The 19070-nt window shown below is 45.9% G+C and overlaps 2 protein-coding genes across 2 annotated transcripts; both read left to right on the plus strand.

The window, feature by feature from the left end:
* The first annotated feature begins 8997 nt into the window (after positions 1-8997).
* Positions 8998-9426, plus strand: LOC141998866 (histone H2A.J-like). The gene has a single exon (XM_074971839.1). It carries the CDS (start codon positions 8998-9000, stop codon positions 9424-9426), a length of 429 nt encoding a protein of 142 aa, XP_074827940.1.
* A 7630-nt stretch (positions 9427-17056) lies between these two features.
* On the plus strand, positions 17057-17488 carry LOC141998867 (histone H2B type 2-K1-like). The gene has a single exon (XM_074971840.1). It carries the CDS (start codon positions 17057-17059, stop codon positions 17486-17488), a length of 432 nt encoding a protein of 143 aa, XP_074827941.1.
* The last annotated feature ends 1582 nt before the right edge of the window (positions 17489-19070 follow it).

Raw genomic sequence — 19070 nt, forward strand, 5'->3', positions numbered from 1 at the left:
GTGCTTAACGGGAAATGGAGTCCTGCGCGCAGGGCCTGACGGGTTTTCTTGTCTCCAGCTCACGGCCGAAGGGCACCTTGGCTCTCACAGGGGCATCATGGGAGTTACAGCATTTATCCACGCTGGAGTTAGATGTTCTCGTCTTTCCCCCTACCCTGATGCATGATGGGAGCTGTAGTCTTCTGCCCTTGGTGTATGATGGGAGCTGTAGGCCTCAGGCTCCCATTCAGCAAGAGACTGAAGCACCTGCCTGATTGGGAACACATGAGTACTCTTGATTGTAACGGTGCTATGCATGCATTTAAGTATACTCCTGGGGGAATTCTGCATCACTGCTGCAGAATTCATGTCTCCTGCAGATTTCTTTGCTTCCCCACAGAAAAATGACTTCTGATGGGGAAGCAAAGGGTAGCAAGAGTGGTCACATGCCCCTCCCCAGCAGTGCAGACAGTGCGGTTCGGGCACCAGGAGCAGCTGGTAGAGACGTAAATCACCGCTGGGAGGAGGGGGGCACTGAGCTGTGTGTGTGAGACACAGACACACACTCACTCACTCACTGTTGCAGTATGCTCAATGTGCAAGGGCAGGGCTTTGGGGTGTTTCTGAGGAGGTAGGCATGGGGCAGGCTCTGTCTCCACAGGCAGAAAGAATGTAGCAGCCTGCCTGCTTAGTGAATTGTTCCCATTGTCTTTGTGAATTGCCGCAGGAGTATAAAACAGGTGTAAACATTTTAAGGCTCCTTTACTTTGCCAGAGTGGTGTAAAGGACAGTACGGCCTTATAAATGCTTATGCTGCTTTAGTGATTAGAACTGGTCTAAATTTTTGGAGTGAAAAAATTTCCCATCAGAATGTGCTCCAAGAACTGTTTGCTACTGACCTTTCTGGAGTTGGTCAGTAGTCAATATAAATTGAGTCTGATTCACCAGTGCTCACTTGCTTTTCAGTTGCCTATGATGTAACACTGAGCATATGACTTTATGTATTTGTTGACTAATAACTAGAAGTAAAGGATCAAACCTAGCTACATTACTATTAGACAAAGGGGTTTGGTGATTTCCTCCAATGCTTCCTACTCCCATTCTCTATAAATTGTATTGTAGTTGAAATAAATTACCTATATTATTGAAACCAGTGTGATTATACTGCATTATTTTGACAAATAAAACATGCAGAATTTTTAATTTTTTGGCAAAGAATTCCCCCAGAAGTATTAAGTACCTTCCTGAACTGAGGCCTTAAAGAGCCCGGAAATGCAGCTCAATGGCCCCATCATCCTCTGTTTGGGGAATTTTCTGGTCTCAAAAAGGAAACAGAAACTATAGCCTGGTCTGTATCTAAAACTTAAAGGAGTGTTGCTCCGCCAGCCAAAAAAACAAAATCCATGCCTCACTGCTGTACTTATACCTTTCCCCATAACCCCTCTCTTCAGTGGAGCAAGAGGCTGTGCAGGTGGTTGTGGTGCTGGCCTGTGAAGGAAAAGAGGTCAGGGAGTCTTTGTTCTGCCATGGGCTTTCTGAGTGCCCTTGGGCAAGTCACTTAGCTTTTCTGTGTCTCGGTTCCCCATCGGAAAGTGGAGATAATAGCACAGCCCTGCCTCACAGCAGTGTGGTGAAAATAGGTAGATGAAATATTGTAAAGCTCTTGGAAGTTTATTGATGAAATGCCTCTCTAAGAAATAGACATTACGATAACAAGGTCTTGGTTTCCATGTCCTTTTCAGGAGCCTGACCCTTTGACCTTCAGAGAAGCCTCAGTGAGGTCCCTGGAAGGGGTGGTGCAGAAGAAACAGCTATCACCCGCCCACTGTCACCAATCCTTCTGTACAGAGTAGGCATGCATAAATGGCTCTCTCTGAGTATGTCTACTCTCAAAGTGCAGATGTAGCTTAGGCCTTGTCTAGGCTAGAACAATTCTACTGGTGTAGCAAGCAAAAGCACCATGCCAGTATAAGCTGTGTTTACACTAGGAGGGTCTGCCAGGACAGTTATGTTAGCAGACCTTTTCTAGTGTAGACAAAGCCTAAGGCTCCAATCCTGTAATTGGATGATACATTTTATGGTCAGAAGGGACCATTATGATCATCTAGTTTGACCCCCTGCACAACGCAGGCCACAGAATCTCACCCCCAACTCCTGTAACAAACCCCTAACTGATGTCTGAGCTATTGAAGTCCTCAAATCGTGGTTTAAAGACTTCAAGGTGCAGAGAATCCTCCAGCAAGTGACCCATGCCCCACGCTGCAGAGGAAGGCGAAAAACCTCCAGGGCCTCTTCCAATCTACCCTGGGGGAAAATTCCTTCCTGACCCCAAATATGGCGATCAGCTAAACCCTAAACATGTGGGCAAACGTGTCTGTCACCAGCCAGACACCCAGGAAAGAATTCTCTGTACTAACTCAGATCCCACCCCATCTAACATCCCATTATAGGCCATTGGGCATATCTACCAATAATAGTCGAAGATCAGTTAATTGCCAAAATTAGGCTAGCCCATCATATCCTCTCCTCCATAAACTTATCAAGCTTTGTCTTGAAGCCAGATATATCTTTTGCCCCTACTGCTTCCCTTGGAAGGCTGTTCCAGAACTTCACTCCTCTAATGGTTAGAAACCTTCATCTAATTTCAAGTCTAAACTTTCTGATGGCCAGTTTATATCCATTTGTTCTTGTGTGTCCACATTGGTACTGAGCTTAAATAATTCTTCTCCCTCGTGGTATTTATCCCTCTGATATATTTATAGATAGCAATCATATCTCCTTTCAGCCTTCTTTTAGTTAGGCTACACAAGCCAAGCTCTTTGAGTCTCCTTTCATAAGACAGGTTTTCCATTCCTCGGATCATCCTAGTAGCCCTTCTCTGTACCTGTTCCAGTTTGAATTCGTCCTTCTTAAACATGGGAGACCAGAACTGAACACAATATTCCGGATGAGGTCTCACCAGTGCCTTGTATAACACAGTGGTTCTCAAACTAGGGGCACCGCTTATTCAGGGAAAGCCCCTGGTGGGCCGGGCCGGTTTGTTTACCTGCTGTGTCTGTAGGTTCAGCTGATCGCGGCTCCCACTGGCTGCGGTTCGCCGCTCCAGGCCAATGAGTGCTGCAGGAAGGCGGCCAGCACATCCCTTGGCCCGCACTGCTTCCCGCAGCCCCCATTGGCCTGGAGCGGCGAACCGCAGCCAGTGGGAGCCGCGATTGGCCGAACCTCGGGATGTGGCAGGTAAACAAACTGGCCCGGCCCGCCAGGGGCTTTCCCTGAACAAGCAGTGCCCTTAGCTTGAGAACCTCAGGTATAACGGTACTAACACCTCCTTATCTCTACTGGAAATAACTCGCCTGATGCATCCCAAAACCGCATTAGCTTTTTTCACGGCCATATCAGATTAGCAGCTCATAGTCCTCCTCAGATCAACCAATAGAGGTCCTTCTCCTCCTCTGTTATTTCCAAGTGATGCACCCCCAGTTTATAACAGACATTCTTATTAAGCCCTAAATGCATAACCTTGCACTTTTCACTATTAAATTTCATCCTATTACTATTACTCCAGTTTACAAAGTCATCCAGATCTTCCTGTATGATCATAGAATCATAGAATCATAGAATATCAGGGTTGGAAGGGACCCCAGAAGGTCATCTAGTCCAACCCCCTGCTCGAAGCAGGACCAATTCCCAGTTAAATCATCCCAGCCAGGGCTTTGTCAAGCCTGACCTTAAAAACCTCTAAGGAAGGAGATTCTACCACCTCCCTAGGTAACGCATTCCAGTGTTTCACCACCCTCTTAGTGAAAAAGTTTTTCCTAATATCCAATCTAAACCTCCCCCATTGCAACTTGAGACCATTACTCCTCGTTCTGTCATCTGCTACCATTGAGAACAGTCTAGAGCCATCCTCTTTGGAACCCCCTTTCAGGTAGTTGAAAGCAGCTATCAAATCCCCCCTCATTCTTCTCTTCTGCAGACTAAACAATCCCAGCTCCCTCAGCCTCTCTTCATAAGTCATGTGCTCTAGACCCCTAATCATTTTTGTTGCCCTTCGCTGGACTCTCTCCAATTTATCCACATCCTTCTTGTAGTGTGGGGCCCAAAACTGGACACAGTACTCCAGATGAGGCCTCACCAGTGTCGAATAGAGGGGAACGATCACATCCCTCGATCTGCTCGCTATGCCACTACTTATACATCCCAAAATGCCATTGGCCTTCTTGGCAACAAGGGCACACTGTTGACTCATATCCAGCTTCTCGTCCACTGTCACCCCTAGGTCCTTTTCCGCAGAACTGCTGCCTAGCCATTCGGTCCCTAGTCTGTAGCGGTGCATTGGATTCTTCCATCCTAAGTGCAGGACCCTGCACTTATCCTTATTGAACCTCATCAGATTTCTTTTGGCCCAATCCTCCAATTTGTCTAGGTCCTTCTGTATCCTATCCCTCCCCTCCAGCGTATCTACCACTCCTCCCAGTTTAGTATCATCCGCAAATTTGCTGAGAGTGCAATCCACACCATCCTCCAGATCATTTATGAAGATATTGAACAAAACCGGCCCCAGGACCGACCCCTGGGGCACTCCACTTGACACCGGCTGCCAACTAGACATGGAGCCATTGATCACTACCCGTTGAGCCCGACAATCTAGCCAGCTTTCTACCCACCTTATAGTGCATTCATCTAGCCCATACTTCCTTAACTTGCTGACAAGAATACTGTGGGAGACCGTGTCAAAAGCTTTGCTAAAGTCAAGAAACAATACATCCACTGCTTTCCCTTCATCCACAGAACCAGTAATCTCATCATAAAAGGCGATTAGATTAGTCAGGCATGACCTTCCCTTGGTGAATCCATGCTGACTGTTCCTGATCACTTTCCTCTCATGTAAGTGCTTCAGGATTGATTCTTTGAGGACCTGCTCCATGATTTTTCCAGGGACTGAGGTGAGGCTGACTGGCCTGTAGTTCCCAGGATCCTCCTTCTTCCCTTTTTTAAAGATTGGCACTACATTAGCCTTTTTCCAGTCATCCGGGACTTCCCCCGTTCGCCACGAGTTTTCAAAGATAATGGCCAAGGGCTCTGCAATCACAGCCGCCAATTCCTTCAGCACTCTCGGATGTAACTCGTCCGGCCCCATGGACTTGTGCACGTCCAGCTTTTCTAAATAGTCCCTAACCACCTCTATCTCCACAGAGGGCTGGCCATCTCTTCCCCATTCTCTTCCCCATGCCCAGCGCAGCAGTCTGGGAGCTGACCTTGTTAGTGAAAACAGAGGCAAAAAAAGCATTGAGTACATTAGCTTTTTCCACATCCTCTGTCACTAGGTTGCCTCCCTCATTCAGTAAGGGGCCCACACTTTCCTTGGCTTTCTTCTTGTTGCCAACATACCTGAAGAAACCCTTCTTGTTACTCTTGACATCTCTTGCTAGCTGCAGCTCCAGGTGCGATTTGGCCCTCCTTATATCTTTCCTACATGCCCGAGCAATATTTTTATACTCTTCCCTGGTCATATGTCCAACCTTCCACTTCTTGTAAGCTTCTTTTTTATGTTTAAGATCCGCTAGGATTTCACCATTAAGCCAAGCTGGTCGCTTGCCATGTTTACTATTCTTTCGACTCATCGGGATGGTTTGTCCCTGTAACCTCAACAGGGATTCCTTGAAATACAGCCAGCTCTCCTGGACTCCCTTCCCCTTCATGATAGTCCCCCAGGGGATCCTACCCATCCGTTCCCTGAGGGAGTCGAAGTCTGCTTTCCTGAAGTCCAGGGTCCGTATCCTGCTGCTTACCTTTCTTCCCTGCGTCAGGATCCTGAACTCAACCAACTCATGGTCACTGCCTCCCAGATTCCCATCCACTTTTGCTTCCCCCACTAATTCTACCCGGTTTGTGAGCAGCAGGTCAAGAAAAGCGCCCCCCCTAGTTGGCTCCCCTAGCACTTGCGCCAGGAAATTGTCCCCTACGCTTTCCAAAAACTTCCTGGATTGTCTATGCACCGCTGTATTGCTCTCCCAGCAGATATCAGGAAAATTAAAGTCACCCATGAGAATCAGGGCATGCGATCTAGTAGCTTGATATCCCGGTCCTTCTCTGTATTGGCAATACCTCCCAGCTTTGTGTCATCCACAAACTTTATTAGCACATTTTGTGACAAGGTCAGTAATAAAAAGATTAAATAAGATTGGTCCCAAAACTGATCCCTGAGGAACTCCACTAATAACCTCCTTCCAGTCTGACAGTTCACCTTTCAGTGTGACCTTCTGTAGTCTCCCCTTTAACCAGTTCCTTATCCACCTTTCAATTTTCATATTGATCCCCATCTTTTCCAATTTAGCTAATAATTCTCCAGGTAGAACTATATCAAATGCCTTACTGAAATCTAGGTAAATTAGATCCACTGAGTTCCCTTTGTCTAAAAAATCTGTTACCTTCTCAAAGAAGGAGATTGGGTTGGTTTGACACAATCTACTTTCTGTAAAGCCATGTTGTATTTTGTCCCAATTACCATTGACCTCAATGTCCGTAACTACTTTCTCCTTCAAAATTTTTTCCAAGACCTTGCATACTACAGATGTCAAACTATCAGGCCTGTAGTTACCCGGATCGCTTTTTTTACCTTTCTTAAAAATAGGAACGATGTTAGCAATTCTCCAGTCATACGGTACAACCCCTGAGATTGATTAAAAATTTTTGCTAATGGGCTTGCAATTTCATGTGCCAGTTCCTTTAATATTCTTGGATGAAGATTATCCGGACCCCCCGATTTAGTCCCATTAAGCTGTTGGAGTTTGGCTTCTACCTTGGATGTGGTAATATCTACCTCCATATCCTCATTCCCATTTGTCGTCCTACCATTAATCCCTAAGATTCTCATTAGCCTCATTAAAGACTGAGGCAAAGTATTTATTTAGATATTGGGCCATGCCTACCTAGATTATCCTTAATCTCCACTCCATCCTCAGTGTTAAGCGGTCCCACTTCTTCTTTCTTTGTTTTCTTCTTATTTATACGGCTACAGAACCTTTTACTATTGCTTTTAATTCCCTTTGCAAGGTCCAACTCTACATGACTTTTGGCCTTTCTCACTTTATCCCTACATGTTCTGACCTCAGTAAGGTAACTTTCCTTGCTAATCCCTCCCATCTTCTACTCCTTGTAGGCTTTCTACTTTTTCTTAATCACCTCTCTGAGATGCTTGCTCATCCAGCTTGGTCTACAACTCCTGCCTATGAATTTTTTCCCCTTTCTTGGGATGCAGGCTTCTGATAGTTTCTGCAACTTTGACTTGAAGTAACTCCAGGCCTCCTCCACCTTTAGATCCACAAGTTTTTTAGTCCAATCCACTTCCCTAACTAATTTCCTTAATTTTTTAAAGTTAGCATTTTTGAAATCAAAAACCCTAGTCACAGATCTATTTTTGTTTATCCTTCCATTTAGTTTGAACTGAATTAGCTCATGATCACTCGAACCAAGGTTGTCCCCTACAACCATTTCTTCTATGAGGTCCTCACTGCTCACCAAAACCAAATCTCAAATGGCATCCCCTCTAGTTGATTCAGCAACTACTTGGTGAAGGAATCCATCAGCTATCGCATCCAGGAAAATCTGAGCCCTATTATTATTACTAGCACTTGTCCTCCAGTCTATATCTGGGAAGTTAAAGTCTCCCATGATCACACAATTCCCATTAGTATTTACCTCTTTTAAAAACATTAAAGAGGGCTCTATCCATATCCAAATCGGATCCTGGTGGTCTATAGCACACCCCAAGCACTATCCCAGGGGAGGCTCTAGTAGCTTTCTTCCCCAGTGTGATTTTTGCCCAGACAGACTCTGTCTTATCTATTCTATCACTTATTATTTCTTTACAGTCTACTTCATCATTGATATACAATGCTACTCCACCACCTTTGCCTTTATTTCTGTTTTTCCTAAACAGCACATACCCTTCAATACCCGTACTCCAGTCATGACTACTATTCCACCATGTTTCTGTTATCCCTATAATATCTGGTTTCACTTCCTGCACCAGTAGCTCTTGTTCCTCCATTTTGTTACCTAGGCTCCTCGCATTAGTGTAAAAACATCTTAATTTTTGCTGTTTGGCTTCGCTTACATTCTTTACCTGATTGGGCACAGACATTCTACCACCAATATTACCTATTAGATTGGTAGGTACACTGCCCTTCCTCCTCATTTCCATTCTTCTACCCACGGCTGTATCCTTTCTTACTTCTTTTTCTTCCCTCTCAAAGAGAAAATCTGGTGTAGATTACCTGGACATCTCCCAATCATCTCCCCCGAATTCCTAGTTTAAAGCTCTCTTGATTAGTTGTGCCCTCCTTACTCAGGTGAAGTCCATCCCGAGAGAACAGTCCTCTATCCATGAATGCTTCCCAATGGCCATACATCCCAAAGCCATCATCTAGATTGGCTTGGAACCCTGGTTGTTTGAGGGAGGTTTTAAGAGGAGAAGTCAGTTCAGGGTGCTCTGGTTTTGGGAGATCAGGGGAGACTGAAGCTGGTGCTTCTGCTGTTTCTTTTCAGGGAAGGGAATAGTTGATGGTGGAAAGGGGCATCTTGTGCGTTTCATAATTTCAAAGGCTTAAAGAAGGATCATTACTATGGGAAATTAAAATAATTTTATAATTGAGCTTCTCTAAGAGCAGCTGTGATTGGCTAAAAATCACATCTGAAAAGGACTGCCAGAGGGCATGATGTCACAGAACTGATGACATATCACACTTGGTTTTGCTGGGAAAGGATGTAGCTTTCCATTGGTTAGCATCCAATCAATCAGAAAGTGAGGTGTGTTGGTTTTTTCCCCTTCTGCCAAGGTTTTCAAAGGGCCAGGGGGCTGGCAAGGTTAGTTCCTAGTTCCGCTTGATAAGCTGAGCCAAGCCAAGGCAAGCCAGACTTCATCAGACCAGGCTAGAAAGCTAAGAAAGTAACACAGGAAAAGAAAGGCCAGAAAGACCAAGCAAGCAAATTGCTTGAACACTGTCAGCTGGTGACATGAGTGAGAGTATGAATTCAGGTGAGACCTCCAAGCACTTCAAGGCCAAGGTGTCCTATTCATCCAGGACTGGGATGCTGTTCCCTGTTAGCCACATGGATAGGATGCTCTGCAGAGGAAACTTTGCAAAGGGAATTGGAGCCAAAGCCTTGGTTTATGTGTCTGCAGTTCTTGAATACCTGATCTTCAACATTGTGGATAGGGCTGGCTCCATCACCAAGCACCACAATAGGCATCAGATTTCCCCATGGCACCTGAAACTCGCTATCCGAAATGACTTTGAGCTCAACAAGCTGCTGGGTAGGGTCACCAACTATCAGCGCGGGGATGCAGCCAACAGCAAGTCTCTGCTTTTCCAACCCAAGAAAACCAAGGACAGGAAATCCTCCAGGAGAAGGACTGTTCCACCTCCCATTCCTGCTGAGTGAGGACTGAACAAAAGGGACGGAATCGACTTGATTGCTAATCACTTTTCCCACCCATCAACTGTGATGTAATAAAAGAGGTTAAAGTGCCCTATCTGACTTTGTGAATTCCTTTTCTCTGTTGTTCATCTAAGGTTGTAAGGGGTAACTCAGGAATTTAGGAAGCTGCATAGATACTGTGATATGAAAGCCTTGATAGATATAATATAAGCATTTAATAAAAATAGACATGCTCAGAATGGCTTAAGAAGACCGTGAGAAGTGGTTATCGTAGATTTATTATTCTGCAGGTATTTCTCCAATTGTCTGAACATTAAGTCCATTTTTCTAGGCCGTGGAGCTGCTTTAGATCAAGTTCTTGGTGAAGACCGGGAGAACAAACTCCCTAGGGGAGTAGTAAATCCAGATACAAAAATAAGAGAGAGCCTGTGGGCTAAATTTTCAAAAGTGACCAGTGTTTTTCAGTGCTGTAGGTTTTGGTTGCCCAGTTTGAGATACCCTAAATGAGCTTGAATTCCAGGAGAGTGCTGAGCAGCCGATTCCTGAAAATCAGGTCTCTTTACAGTGTCCAAAGCTGGGCATCCAAAAATTGATGCACTCAAACTTACTGTCCATAAGAACATAAGGATGGCCATACTGGGTCAGACCAAAGGTCCATCTACCAAGTATCTTGTCTTCTGACAGTGGCCATTGCCAGGTCCTTCAGAAGGATGAACAGAACAGATAATGGTCAAATGATCCATCCCCTGTTGCCTATTTCCAGCTTCTGAAAAGTGAGGGCAGCCGGCTTCAGCAGTGTTACTGAGCATGCCCAGTCCGTGTGAGCATGCTCAGTCAAAGTCAAGCGGCAAATCTGGGGGGGGGGGGACCTTGGCCCCGCTCTCCCCCCCATGCATCCCCTCTGATAATAATGCTTCAAAAGGAATGAAATGTATCAAGTCATGGGGCTCCAATCCTGGTTGGAATCGCTAGATGCTACTATAATAATAATAATTAATAAATAATTTAGTTATTAAAATGCATTTAAACTCAAAGATGGTAATTGCAGAAATATAATGATAAATCTACAGGATAGAATGGTTTGTGTGACAGTTTAAAAAAATTAAATTATTCTCACAAAGATCACCATGACTACCCCAAAATAATTATAGAATAAATTATTATTAATATTATTTGTAAAACACAGCCCTGTTCAGATGCTCAGCATACTGTGTAACCTCATGTTGGTAGTCCAACGCTGCTGCTGCTGCTGATAAATAACCTTATAACTATATGGAAATACATGAAAACATAATATCCCTCCTCTCAATTTAAAATTGTAACCAGTCTAGGGGTCCAGTGCTGATCCTGCAAATGCTTACTACCAAGTGCTTACTCCCATGAATTAATCCCTTGGAAGTCAGTGGGCCTTCTTGAAGTAGTAAGCTTGACAGTTATGGCAATATCCGGCAGTATCCTGGACAAACCTGACTGAATTAAGTTCAAGTATTTTAGGAGTTTAGTGTATTAAGAAAGTAAATGTTTCTGTGCTATTGTGGGATTGCATGGAACTTCTTTAGAAGGAAGACCAGATTAAAGCAATCTTGGGGAAGTGTTGTGAGCTTTGAATGACGACGTTGACGAATGTAGCGGGCATAAATGATCTTTTGGTACAATACATGTGAAGTGGAATTCCTAGGAAGTATATGGGAGAAGGGGATTGCAAACTCCTACCTACAGGTTCAGCCTTTGAAGCTTTGCATTCCGGAGGGGGATGGGGGACCTTTTGTCTGCTGATCCCCCATTACATGAGGACAGTCCAAAGACAAAATGTACGGCAAAGTGGCTGATTTAGGGTTATGTCTACACTTAAAATGCTACAGCAGCATAGCTGCAGTGCAGTAGTGCTTCAGTGTAGATACTCACTACAAAAATGGGAGGGGTTCTCCTGTCACTGTAGTTAATCCACTTTCCAAGAGGCAGGTTTCAAACCCACACCCCTGAGAGATATTGCTGTGTTGAGGTAAGTTTCCAGTCACTTATGAGGGAGCTTTTTCTGAGCTAACAGCTGTTATGAACTCGTGACCACAGAAACTCCCCTGGGTGGGTTTTGAAGGACAGTTCACCGGCCAGAGCCCTTGTTGGAACTGTGGTGAGCTCTGGTAAACTTATTAGCATGTTGTAGGTTCTATTGTTCTGAATAGGTTTTCTCTGTAATGCTTTTAACTTAAGAATAAATGTGCTTGCTTAGAAAGAACTATGCGGTAGCTTCACTATCTCAATTACATTGTTTACCATCACTGAGAAGAAGAGTAAAGCAGGTCAGCTTAGGCAGCCTGACTTTGCTGGGAGCTGTGCAGTTTGGAAATACCCTGGTCAGGAGGGAGAGAGATGCAGGTCTCCACTCAGGGAGGGGTGATGGCTTAGGAGCCAGGAGCCTAAAGTGGACCACAAGGGGGAATACAGGTGCTGTTGCCCTGAACTGTGATAATAAGCACTGTGCTTAGTAGCAAGTGACTGCAGGATCCAACTTTTTAAGAGGTAAAAGGGATACAGGGGAAAGTAATGAATAGGAAGAAAACTAAAAAGATTAACACATTCAAAATGAGGTTATTTCTAAAAATTGGGAGAGGTGGATTGAGAGCTAGATCTGCGCTTTAGAAGCCAGCACTGCAAATAGATAATCTCCAGCCAATCAAACACTTGATGGTTAGCATCCCTGTCTGAGATCACAGGACAAGGCCCCAGGGAAGAGTTATTAAACATGGCCAGAGTTTATACCAGTTAGACCTATTAAAAATCCTAGCATCTATAGTCAATATTGAACCAGTCCATCAAATCACTCCATCACTTCGCAGGCAGGCACTGTGAAGAAGGCAAGAGAGGTGACAATTTATCTCTGTCTTCTTTTGATTTGAGGATTGCTTTTTAAGGAGTGGTTTGACTTTACAGCCTGAGTGGAAAAGTTTTAGTTCATTGTAGGTGTTTGTAAAATAGGTGATAAAAGAGATCCAACACAAAAGATGAGGAATCATCATATTTCCTTCCACCAGAGCAGGACCAAGAGTTTTATCCCGAGAGACTTTTATGCATCACCTTCTTAAGTCTATTTTCTTAACACTGATTAAAAATAGTTCACCAACCAAAGCTAAGAAAATGCACTTCAAGCTACCATTGCCTCATGGGAATGGAAGTTCAGTAAATATTCCCACACCATCCTAAGATTCTGAACTATTGAGATAAAGGATGTGTACGGGGAGATCTTGGCAGACTAGCAAAATACTTGGACCACTGTCGATAATTGGAATATTAATTATCATACTTATTGCCAAAAGGAGCTAAATCAGTAGGTGTTAGCAGGCCTCTGCAATGGCCTTAGCAAGCAGCCAGGAGGGCTGGTGGGGGTGGAGGGCCTGACCTTCTGTTCTTCCTGATAAGATCTCTGTCTAAAACACATACTTCAACAATTTCAACAATCAGGGAGCTTATCTATATCTGCCCATCCCTGAAATGGATCTTTACTGACTCCCGGTGGAGCAGATTACTGTCATACCAGTGAAAAAGGTCCACAGCAATTATTTTCAATATACAGCAGTTTATTGAGAAGGAATTACACAAGCGGTAAAGGGTTATATCAAGCACATAACTCCTATGTTAGACTTTAAGAGCAATATATTAAGAGCTATACATTCCTCTGAACGAGCCTCTCTTTCACAAACATACACAAACAGGCCCTGCGCTAGCTTCATGTATTTCCTGCTTGGCAAACAGGACAATTTTACAGACAGCTTCTTCTCTCCTTGTCTGTTCTTCTCAGCCCTCTGGTCTGTCTTGGATTCCCCCGAAGCAAGGCCTCAGTTGCCTTGAGATCCCTCTGGTTCACAGTCCTACTCGAGCCCACAGAGCAGAGTTTTGGCTACTCTGTCTAGCAGTGTTGCTTCTTTACACGTCAATTAAGGAATCCCAACAGTAATTTAATTTGCTTGATTTTTATACTCTTTTTCTGATGTAAGCAGAGTCAGGATGAGCTCCACCCTGACATCCGGTGGTGAGGTGTGGCAAGTTGTGGAAAAGAACTTCAGGGGCTGATCTCATTTGCATAGGCACACCCACCCCGCCTAGAATGAGGCTGTAACTGCCCAAATGGTCACTTTGGCTGTTGTGGGATCCCCAGTATCTCTGTTATTGGAGCGGGAAGAATAAATTGTTATTACCCTGATTATGGGAACTGTGCTTGGAACTGTACTTGGCCTTTTGTTATGATGGAGGGACTCACCATCAACTAAGTAGCACTCGCTAGGCAAGGGACTGGGTTCCAAAACTCTGTGAATTGAGAGAGGCTTGAGACAGGTATTAGTGCCTGGTGGTGTGAGGGCCTGAAACACTAATTGCACCTCTGTCTCTCTCCACTATGGAATGTCAGAGCTAATTTTGGGTCTGTTAAGAGTCTTGCTACAGGTACTGTGCTGAGTTCACTTTGGCCTTATGGTGCACCAGCACTAAGGCTCCCACTACTATGAGCTGAAATCACTGTGCATGGTGTCAAGTAGTGGGGAGCTGGAAGAGTGCAGTGGTACTGTTTGTGGATAGGCTGGTGGAGTGTTTGTGAGATGGTGAGCTGTGCAGAGTGGAGCCGGTCATGGTGGTAGAGGAGCAGTTTGTGAGACGGCGGAGCAGAGCCCTGTGGGGCAGTCAGCTTCAGGACATGTAAGGTGCCCCTTACCTCTTTCCCCCACACACGTGCACATTTTAGCCAGACTGGGGAGTAACACTCTGCAGATGAACTTTTGAACTCTGGGGCTGGATTTTTTGGACTTTGGGTGATTTGTGGATTGCTGGACTCAAGAACCCGAGGGAAAGGATGTGGCCCAATTTGCTGGGGTGGGTCTTTGCTCATGGTTTGGTTAATGACCACTAGTTGTGGTGTTTCCCCAATTTAATGCTGATGTTGTTTACCTCATGTTATTAAAGATTCTCTGCTACACTGAGACTCTGTGCTTGGGAGAGGGGAAGTATTGCCTCTTTGAGGCGCCCAGGGGGTAAGATTTTCCCAGGTCACTGGGTGGGGGCTCGAGCCAGTTTTGCATTTGCTTTGATGAGAGGGAACCCCTGTGTACTGAACCCGGCCCTTGCTGCTATCAACTCAGCCTGGCAGAAGAGTTACACTTCAAAGGAGTCACATGTCCTCAAAGGAGTCATGGCTTAAAAGCATGCCCAGTGGGTGTGTGGTTACTAATTTTTACCTAAATAGTATTTTTAGGAGGGGTGGTAGCCAACAAAGATCACCCCACGTCGACTCACTCATCAATCATTCACTCTGGCTCTCTGTGTGACATTCCTGCTGTAAGGTCACTATAGCCAGGTTGACCTGTGCTCCATGCTGGAACTTTATACATGTGATATTTATTTTTGCATGGGCCCATATTTGCTGACCAATAGGTTCCATATCGATCGTACACGCAGACTTTGCCAGTTCTTTATTAAATTTGCTTTTTAAAGGGAGCCTGCTCCCAGGTTCCTTTGCAGCCATTCAGCCATATTTAAGTCGTGTCAAGTTATGCTCTCACCATTCATTCAGTATGGCCACACCAATTTGGCACCATCCAAACAGTTGGGATGTGTTTGTCAGGGCCCTCAAGATGTGGACTCTGCAAAAAAAATCTGTCTATTTAATGGTTTGAGGAGATGTCTTGCTTAAACTTTGAAATTGTTTGCTTAACAAGTTTTTTTTTATTGATATATTACTGTTACAGTAACCGAAATAAATAAGAGAGAAAGTATGGGGATTTTTCAGGAACAGTTCATGGACACATCATATGGTCCCCAAAAGCAACTGAAAGACTGGCCAATTGGATGGTTGTTGTTGTACCACTTGAAGACTGCTCCAGACTTCAGTAATTATTGATTTTTTGAGTATTTTACTAACCAGTTGCAGATGTGTGTAAATGCTTCAGACTAAATAAAGTGAAAGGGCTCTTGTAGTGTACTCTTTGGGCAAACCATCTATTGGTCGGACGGATGTGTCTCCATTGATTTATTTCTTGCCACCACCTCACCAAGAGTAATAGTTACCAAGAGCTTTGTGTTTTTAGAACCATGGCAACAGGGAGGCCATCACCCTTTTAGTAGTAAGAGTTACACACCCTCTCAAGCTCCTCCTGGTGTTCCCTTCTTGTTATCAACAGCACCTGGCATGGTTTGAGTTTAGGACGGTTGACTTTCATCCGGGAACTGCAACCCTGGATCTGACTGGAGCTCCATCTAGTCAGGGATCCTCTCCCTGACAGAGGCTAATACAAGAAATTTCAAATATCTAATTATGTTCTTTCTTGACTAGCCAATGAATTGGGGGTAAGGGTGTTAGGCACCCAACTCTCATTGAAAATCAGAGGGATCTAGGCACCTAACTCCTTTAGGTTCCTTTGAAAATCCCTGCCTGGGAAAACAAGGAGGAATGGAGTTGAGAAACCGCTTCCTGACTGATACTGCAGCCCCAGATAGCTCATAGTCTCAACATCTGAGTTTTCCTTTTTTAGAACTATGCGTAAATGTACACAGAGAGCAATCAGGTGGGCACATTTTCTTCATCATTCAGACATTTATACAGTTCTCCTTCTGGGCCCATTATAAATTCATAGGTTATGTCTACACAGCAAAAAAGACCCATGGCAGTGAGTCTCAGAGCCAACTGACTTGAGTTAGCTTGGGTCAACTGACTTGAGCTCATGCTGCAGGGCTAAAAATAGCAGTGTAGGCAAGCTGACTCAGGTTGCAGCCCAAGCTCAGAGACCCTCCTTCCTTGCTGGGTTTCAGAGACTGGGCTCCAGCCTGAGCCCGAATGTCTATACTCTTATTTTTAGCCCAAGTCAGCGGATCTGGGCTCTGAGACTTGCTGCTGTGGGCTATTTTTTTTTCTGTGTAGATGTACCAATGGATTCCAAAGCCAGAAGGGACCATTGGGATCATCTAATCTGACCTCCTGTATAAACCAGTACACAAAACTGCCCCCAAATGATTCACCCTCCCTACGGTTCTGTCACCCTCCCACACTGTGCCACAGCTCCAGTTTTGACTGTAACACCTTTGGGGCAAGGGAAAAGTCTTTTTGTGTTTCATGTGGCGAGACGGGCCCTCTTTTAGTTAACAGCATATAACAATGTTCATAAGAATCCTAAAAAGCTGGCATAGTCCCTTAAATGTTTGTTAAGGCAATTAGAGCCACAGAAAAAATATATAATGTAAATGAATGATGAGTGAATCCATTGAAATAAATAATAAATGCAATGATAACGTGATTAATAAACTGATAAGGGGCAGCAGGAGTCCATTATAACCCCATAAAATCACCATGTCTTTCCAATTTTCCAACTTGTTCTGCCCAAGTGTCAACGAGCAGGTGGGGTATTATGATCCCTTTCATTTCCATGAGGGAGGGAATGGCTCACAGTCCCACATTGTGAGGCTCTGGAGTCGGTACACGCACCACCGCTATGTCATGAGCCAGGGCATTGTCCCAGCCAGCCAATCACAGGACTCAGAAGTGACCCCCTCATTTGAATGCCGGCAATTATATAAGGGCACCGGTGAGGGGAGGCTCACAGCATTCGCAGATGGTGAGGTGAGGAAGTGAGACGAGGAGCAGAACAGCACAATGATGGCTACTCAGAGACGGAAGAAAAGAGGCCAGAGGAAAAGGAAGCCCCAGAGAAGGAAGGCCAAGTGTAGGAAGCCACAGATAAAGCAGAAGAAGCTGCCGCTCAAGGGAGGGAGGAAGATGAAGCACAAACCTGCAGTGAGGCAGGTGAGGCGAGGCCGGGGGCTGAAGCGCCCGTATGATTTGTACGTGTCTAAGATGCTAAAGCAGCTGCATCGGGACAAGGTGCCCATGTCAGCCAAGGCCAAGGGAGCGATGATTTCCTATGTGAGGAAGGTCTACAACAAGGTGTCCTCGGCAGCTGAGTGCCACAGGAAGAACAGCGGCTGCTGCACCATTGGCTCGAAAGAGCTACAATCTGCCCTGAGGCGGGTGATGCCAAAGAAAGTGGCCAAGCATTTGGCCACTTCCGTCGACAGCAATTCTCCATAGGGAAATGTCCCCTTCCCTTCCCCTCATAGGCTGGTATAAGAGAGAGAATAAGGGGAGAAGGGAGAGGTACAAACTCCAGCCTGAGAGAGACCTCAAAGCCCATCTGATTAAAAATCTGACAATGCCTTAAAGATGCCTAGCAATCCTGCACTCTGACCCACACAGGGAGACCAACCTTTGATGCTTCCTACAAGAGACTCAGTTACAGAATATACTGAATGGGTGAAAATGAATTTCCATCACTGCTAAGAAGAGGCCACTCTGCTGCAGCCTTGAGTGAGTGAGAGACACAGACCTCTATTGAGACTACCACTTATGGACCCAATTGAGACCTGTTTTCACTGGAAAACAGAGGCCGTCCTGCTTCAGACTGGATCAGTGACAAAGATTTGGGCAGAAGACACCCTCATGCTGATGATGAAGTGAGCAAGAGACTTTCCATCATAGTAGGTCCTGAACCATAAAGACTCAGAAGAGAGATTTGCCATCATGAAGAAGGAAAGGATTGTATTGGGGATTTTCCTAAGAGGAAAAGTGGTATCTTGTGATTATAATAAAGCAGGATTTTAAACAGCACTTTTTTATTGTAATGTGTATTGGGGAATAATGAGGAGGGTGAGTTGCGCTTCAAAATATAATGTGAAGTATCGTGAGCATTGGCGCCAACTCTGTGGGTGCTCTGGGGCTGGAGCAAACATGGAAAAAAAATAGTGGGTGATCAGCACCCACTGGTGGGCCCCACCGATCAGCTCCTCCCCCTCCCCACCAACGCCGCCTGCCTGCTGATGATCAGCTGTTCAGTGGCAGGCAGGAGGCGCTGGGGGGGGGAGGGGAAGAAGTGGGGGCAGGAAGCTGAGGGTGGGAGTGCACTGAGAACAGGCCTGGGGGTGAAGGAGCAGGCTGGGGGTTGGGGTGTAGGGTCTGGCCAGGAGCTAGAATGAGGGAGGGGGCTCAGAGTTGGGGCAGGAGGTTTGGGTGTGGAGCGCTTACCTGGGCAGCCCCCATTTGGTGTGGGGGTGCAGGTAGGAATGTGTGAGGGGGGGTGTAGGAGCTCCCGTTTGGTGCTCAGGGTGGGGGTGAGAATGTGGGGGGTGCAAGAGTCACGGCAGGAGGCTGGGGTGTGTGGGGGGTGCAGGGGTCAGGACAGAGGGCTGGGGTCGTGGGGGGTGCAGGGATCAGGGCAGGAGGCTGGGGTGTGTGTGTGGGGGTGCAGGGGTCAGGGCAGAGGGCTGGGAGTGTGTGGGGGGGTGCAGGGGTCAGGGCAGAGGGCTGGGGTCGTGTGGGGTGCAGCGATCAGGGCAGGAGGCTGGGGTGTGTGAAGGGGGTTCAGGGGTCAGGGCAGAGGGCTGGGGGTGTGAGCTAAGGTCGAGGGGGTGGTCCCAGCCCCCTGCCCAGAGCAGCTCACGGCAGGGGGCTGGAGGGGATATGCCCTGATTCCACCCCCCCTTCCCCAAGGCCCCGTCCCCACCTCTTTTCCGCCTCCTCCCCGGAGCAGGAGCGCGCTGTGGCTTCGCTTCTCCCGCTGCCTGGCAAGGGCCATCAGCTGATCGGCGGCAGGGAGGGAGAGGAGGAGGGGCAGGAA

This window comes from Natator depressus, chromosome 14 (assembly GCF_965152275.1).
Source record: "Natator depressus isolate rNatDep1 chromosome 14, rNatDep2.hap1, whole genome shotgun sequence".
Taxonomy (NCBI): Eukaryota; Metazoa; Chordata; order Testudines; family Cheloniidae; genus Natator; species Natator depressus.